The sequence below is a fragment of the Spea bombifrons genome, chromosome 8 (assembly GCF_027358695.1).
Source record: "Spea bombifrons isolate aSpeBom1 chromosome 8, aSpeBom1.2.pri, whole genome shotgun sequence".
Lineage (NCBI taxonomy): Eukaryota > Metazoa > Chordata > Amphibia > Anura > Pelobatidae > Spea > Spea bombifrons.
This window is the reverse complement of record NC_071094.1, coordinates 42,413,197-42,419,368: the sequence shown is the minus strand read 5'-3', so window position 1 is coordinate 42,419,368 and position 6,172 is coordinate 42,413,197. Positions and strand designations below refer to the sequence as shown.

The 6,172-nt window shown below is 44.0% G+C and overlaps 1 protein-coding gene across 1 annotated transcript; it reads right to left on the bottom strand.

The window, feature by feature from the left end:
* Positions 1-569: 569 nt before the first annotated feature.
* Positions 570-4,249, bottom strand: LOC128503305 (patr class I histocompatibility antigen, B-1 alpha chain-like). The gene is made up of 7 exons (XM_053473349.1): positions 4,218-4,249; positions 3,721-3,811; positions 3,082-3,345; positions 2,304-2,582; positions 1,728-2,000; positions 1,315-1,413; positions 570-802 (listed from the first exon to the last, which is right to left on the bottom strand). The coding sequence occupies exons 2-7, from the start codon at positions 3,782-3,784 to the stop codon at positions 735-737; spliced, it is 1,047 nt and encodes a 348-aa protein (XP_053329324.1). The 5' UTR covers positions 3,785-3,811; positions 4,218-4,249; the 3' UTR covers positions 570-734.
* Between the last annotated feature and the right edge of the window lie 1,923 nt (positions 4,250-6,172).

Below are 6,172 nucleotides of genomic sequence, written 5' to 3'. Positions count from 1 at the left end.
GGGAAATTCCTGCTGTTATTTCTACTCCTCGTATCAAATTAAAAACATATTTTCAGAGCTTTTTTCTTTTCAACCCAGTTGTAGTTTTTGCCTCATAATATAATGTTTTCACCCCGACTCCTTATCATACTGCTTGTGAGAAACAATAGAATGACTCAATCTCAATGACCCAGCCAGGCACTTTAATGAAAGTCCATGAAAAAAACAGACTTCATTAGCATCGCCATAAAGCATCAGCTCAGTGTGGTGTTTGAGCTGGGTAAGTCACCCAAAATTTCACATGATCGACAGCAACGGCGGCTCCAGGTCTGCAGATAATGGGAGTTTATTGGAACAAAATGAGATAAAACCAGACATTACTGTATACAGCGCTGGGGTGGTATTACTGTATACAGCGCTGGGGTTTATATTACTGTATACAGCACTGGGGGTTATTCCTGTATACAGTGCTGAACATCTGGACCCTTAAATTTGCCCCCATTAGAACCTGGAGACCCATTGTTTTGGTTATTGTGGTTATTGCCACACAGGAGATGGGCTTTATGAAGAAAAAGACAAGGAGAAAAATGCAGGTTAATCCACCATTTATATTTAAATACTAAAGAAACTCTAGAGAAGCAGGAGTAGGACACGTTTCACATATGATGCAGGCCGTGGCCACCGATACTCATTTCTGCCAGATCCGACGGAGACGTTACCGCGACTCGTGGCACTTTTTCCAGCCCAAAGCCTCTTCAGCCATTGTCACGTCTGCCTCGTGCGTTGCCCCGGAGAAAGATGACCCCATGCTGATTTTTCTTTACTGAATTAATGAAAAGGGAGACAATTAAAATTCTTGTGCCCACAAGTTGGTGCGAGTATGGATAATATGTGAAACCAGTTACATTTGGTACATTCGGTATCACTAATGTAAATTTTCCTCAGATTTTTTTTCTAACCAAAAAAACAGGATATTTAAAAAAAAAATGTCTGCCCATCATATCCAGCATTTTAAAAGGTAAATTATATTTTATTTGCTGTAGTTGATCCTTTAAAGTAAGGACAGTTGAGACGGAGAATTCACCACCATTGGTAAAATGAGTAAAGACGAGAACGTGAGAATACAGGTTTTTAGAGGTTAAATTAAGCCCCAATATTATACCGGTAAAGGAAAAACAAAGTACAGCTGTGTGTATCGAGTCAGCGGGGACACACTGAAGGACCTGCCAATAGCCACCCGTCCATGGGCATTTGCCCGGTTTGGCCAGTCCAGGCCCGATCTTAGGGATACTCCTGAAAAAGTGAAAAATTCTCATATAAAGAGACAAATCTTACGTGGCATCTTCTTGTACATAAAGAATCCAGCAGCGATGATCACCAGAACCAGCACTGGGACCCCAACCAGCTCGTAGAGGAATGATCTCCTAACGGGATCTGGGGACATCGAGAAGGTGAAGAATTACGGCGAGCGGACAATAAACCCTTATGAGGGATTTTTGTGAAGAATGCTGTATTCTGGTGCAAAGAAAGTGGTCTTATCACCATAGCAACCAATGGAATGGCCACACTTGAACCACCCATCAGCGGTGACCCTGTGTCCTACATGTAGGATCAACCAGGGGCATGACCTCTGACCTTCCCCCAGGGGCCGAGATCCCTAGTTATGTCTCTGAAGAATAGATGTATACAGAGAGAGCTCATTTTGTTTGGTTTCTTTAACGTGTCCGATGTCCCTTCGTGGCACTTACCCCACCTAGTAACAAGAACGTTCTGCAGGCCGCAGTGATCCACGTGGCAGGCGTAGCTGTCTCCATCCTGAGGCATAACCTCCACAGTAACTCGGACCTGATAAGTACCGTCTGAGTTGGGAAGGATCTGTTTGGCCTCCTCTGAGTAAAGCTCATCTTTCTCGTTCCTCATCCACGTCACATCCACGTGCCGGGGGTAAAACCCATACACCCAGCAGTGGAGCCTAGTGACCCCACGTGTGCTCAGACTTGTCACCGTCACCTCCGGTGGAACTGATCGAAAAAGAAGAAACGTATTTTACAATATCATTAGTTTATAGACAATTCTAAGAGGGCGAAGGCTGTGTTCAGTTACTGGCAATAGAAGCGGCATAGCTGGCTCCTTGCCGTCAGACACGGTGTAACAATTCACACACAGAGCAGGCAGCCTCCCCTCCGAGCAAACTGGATACAATGTAACCGATACAATGTAATTAACTCTCCCAACACAGCTAAACCAGCATGCATTATGGGGTATTTGCTGGTTTTGTGATGGGTAGGGTTTGTACTCAGCACATTTCGGGGGAATTTGCTTACTTTTCTTCTCCAGTTCTTCTTTTCCATATCTTATATATTTCTTCAGCCACTCGATACAAATCGTTTCCAGGCACGTCTTGTCCCGCTCCGACTGGCGGCTCCTTTCACCGTTCCATCTGTCTGTGGTTATTCTTGCCCGCTCCGTGGCCGGTTCATACAACATTCTGTCCTTATCAAAGCGGATATGTTCCTTCCCTTGGTAGCCAAAAAGATAATATGATCTGGAGCTACCATCCGCATCCAGCTCGCAGCCAAACAGCACCTGGTAGACACATAAACCTGCGTGGAACAGAAAATGAAGGCTTCATATCTAAACGCCGGTAACAGTCCTGCCTGTACAGCTGCATTAACTTCTGCTGAATATACTGGAGTAATACCATGTTCCATTCATACATTCCTCGTCTCCTGGCTACATCTCGTTTGGGGCAATTCCCTCACAGTCAGATCTTCTAAGAAACTTCCCGGAAGGCTCATTATTACAGATCCTGTTTGACATTCAGGTGATTCTGGGTTTCAGGGGGTAATATCTCTCCTACTGCCCCCTGGCCAACCTACATGTACGGTCTTCATTTTAGGTAAAGGCTCATGCGCAAAGACCCACCAGCGGTTTGAGGAGTTAATAGGATGGTTGGCGCTATAGGACCGGATAGGTATCGGGGTGAGATATAACTCATCTACAAGTCATTCTTTAGTGAATAAACCCCAGGGCCCCGTGGGGCTCCATGGCTGAGGGACATTCGCCAAGGTTCTGCCTCGCGTTGGATTCGGTTTCACTCACCCTGGGTCTGGTTGGAAATGCTCATTTCAACCTTGAAATGTTCCCGATATTCAGCCACCCAGGTCTGACGCTTCTTAGTTTCTGTCTCCCAGTATCTTGGGCCCCCAAACAATGACATCCACTCTGCTACCGGCTGGGCCTGTCCGCCGTCACTGTCATATCGGTCGATCTGTTTGTCATCTACATATCCAATCACCGAGAAGAAAGGCGGCCTCGAATCAGACGAAGACAGTCCCGTGAAGTAATAGTTCAACGCGTGGCTTCCTATGGGAGAAGCAGAAGGTTAGCAGTAGATTAGGTGTATTCTAGATAATTGAATTCAATCTCCCCCACCTTTACTGAGACGGGGGTAGAACAGCCTCCCAGTAGATGTGGTAGAGGCTAATAGAGTGAGGTAATTTAAACATGCATGGGATAGGCATATGGCGCCTGATTGGTCTAAGACGAGACCAATGAGTTTGAGTGTGTACAGCAGGAATAACAGGCAGACTAGATGGGCCGAATGGGGCCGATCTGCCAGGAAATTCCTCCAAAGACAGGATGTGGAAATGTTCTGTCCCAGCAGCTTTAAATTATTTAAGTAAATAAGTCACCGTATCTTCCTCCACCTCCTGCGCACATCGACAAATGCCGTCTCACCTGTGTGATTTTCGCACACTGCCACGGGGACCAAAATCAGCAAAATAATCTTCATGCTTCTCATCCAAGTGAACGGCCATGAATAATTTCCCTGTAATAAACAAGAAAAAAATCAACTTCCTTATTACCCGGGAACATGTGATGAGAAACCTCTTCGGTCCCGGCTGATAAAATATATCCAGGAAATGGAGATCCAACCACAAGAGAATGAAATCCGTCCCAGCAGCCCGGACACGATGCTGACAAAGGACCAGCTCAGACACGACACGTTCCAGTAATAAACCATCGTTTTCTGCCCTCTCTATAACCAAGAGAACAGAGGATTATTACTCTACTGAGTGGGTGGTAGATAAGTGGAACGGCCTCCCAGCAGAAGTGGTAGAGGTTAATATAATGAGAGGCTTTAAAGACGCATGTGGCTGCTGAATGAAGATGAGACCAAAGCCTGATTAAGGCATCTGTCGCAGGATGTATCAGAAGAGGATTTTTATACCGACCTTCGCAGCAGAGTCTGCTTCTGCTTGTAGTGTTTGGGAGTTCAGTAATTACAGTAATAATAGCCGAGTAATGAAAGCAGCCAATAGAGAGTCTGCTGCCTGCCTTCTGATCGTTTGATAGAACACCAGTGCCATCTGCGAGAGCGTCCGGTAACGCAGGCTTCGGGACTTTTAGGGCAGGATGGAGTGTGGAGGATCGCCGGGAGGAGGTGGTCCAGAGCTTTTCATATGGAAGCATGAGAATAAAAAAGAGTGCATTCGGGGCAAGATTGGAAGGAAACAGTATTTAACCCCTTAACGACAATCCCCGTACATGTACGGGCTGCCGTTAAATAGCTGCATCGGCGGCTTTGCAGCATCCACGGAAGCCTCCCAAGTGAGGCTGACCGTGGATTCGGGGAGGGCAGCCCTTGGCAGCCCTCCCCGGAAGAAAAATGGCCGCCGCCGCACCGATCATGAAAGATCGCGGCGGCGCCCGGCTAAAACAGCTTAGGAAGCGATCTGAATCGCTTCCTAAGCATAAATGGTGTTACTGACATGCCTCGATATCGAGGCATGTCAGTAACACAACCCCCCGACCCCGATCACCTTGTGATTGCTCCGAGGAGCAACCACAAGTGCCATCCTGTAAATGACGTTGCCGTCATTCACAGGATGGCATCAACAATAGAAATGAGTTCATAGAGGGTCTATCCAGACCCTCTTGTGAACTCTCGAGCTCCTCCTGCAGGTTGAATGCAGGTACTGCATCCAACCATGCAAGGTCAATGGAGCCCAGCTCACTAATGAGTGATTAGTAAAAAAAAAATAAAAAATTAAAAAAAAATTTTTAAAAAAAATTTAAAAAAATGTTTAAAAAAAATAAAAATAATATGGTAACATAAAAATCCCCACTGTCACCAAAAAAAAAAAAAAAAAAATAAGCAAGTCCTAAAATTCTTTATCTTTACAAAAATTCCAGCATGGAAAGAGTTAAAATATTGGCATTACAAATGCCCATAGGGTGTCTCGTATTAAAAAATGCATGAGTGGATGGGATAAATTGAATTGGCCGGGTTCAAAGGTGTCCCAAATATGGGACATGGGGGCAGTAGGATCAGATGTCTAAATGGCCAAAAAATACACACCTCACAAAGGCGGCCTTTTACCTCCCAAATAACCCAACAAACTCATGCATGTGGGGTATCACTGCGCTCAGGAGATGTTGCTGAACACATATTGCGGTGTTGTTTGACAAGGACATATACCAGGAGCGATAAATTTATACCTGAAGTACAACGTGTGTGAAAAAAATACAAAAAAATTTACTACCATAAAGTTTCACAAAGGCTGGTGGTAAAATTAGTGCATGGAAAGGGTTAAATTACCAGCATGTGAAATACCTTGGGGTGTCTAGTTTTTAAAAATATATGACTTGATGGGGTAAATTGCATTGGCCGGCTTCAAAGATACCCGAAATGGCACATGGGGGGAAGAATTACCAGATTTGGAAAAAAAGGTTTTGAAATAGCAAAACGCTACCTGTACTTATTGCCCCATAACGTGCAGAAAAAAGCAAAAAAAACATAAAAACATTGGGTATTTCTAAACTCAGGACAAATAGTAGAATCTATTTAGCAGGTTTTTTTCATTCGTTTTTGCAGATGAGTAAAAGTTTTTTGTTTAAAAAGTGAGAAAAAGTAATTTTTTAACAAAAAATCCCCATATTTTATCATTTTTTTTTATAGTAAATTAGATGATATGATAAAATTAATGGTATCTAAAGAAAGCCCTGTTTGTCCTGAAAAAAACAATATATAATATGTGTGGGAGCACGAAATGAGAAAGAAGAAAATCACAGCTAAACAGGAACACCGAAAAATGTTAAAATAGCCATTGTCCCACAATATACTACGAGTAATAACCCCTATTGTCCTTAAGGGGTTAAAATCCTGCCAAAATATCACGCTGTGCAA

Coding starts and splice junctions, on each gene's coding strand:
- LOC128503305 (XM_053473349.1), bottom strand. CDS start 3,784: ATGAGAAGCATGAAGATTATTTTGCTGATTTTGGTCCCCGTGGCAGTG. Junction 2,583..3,081: donor CATTTCCAACCAGACCCAGG/GTGAGTGAAACC, acceptor TGTTCCACGCAG/GTTTATGTGTCTACCAGGTG. Junction 2,001..2,303: donor AGAAGAACTGGAGAAGAAAA/GTAAGCAAATTC, acceptor TTTTTCGATCAG/TTCCACCGGAGGTGACGGTG.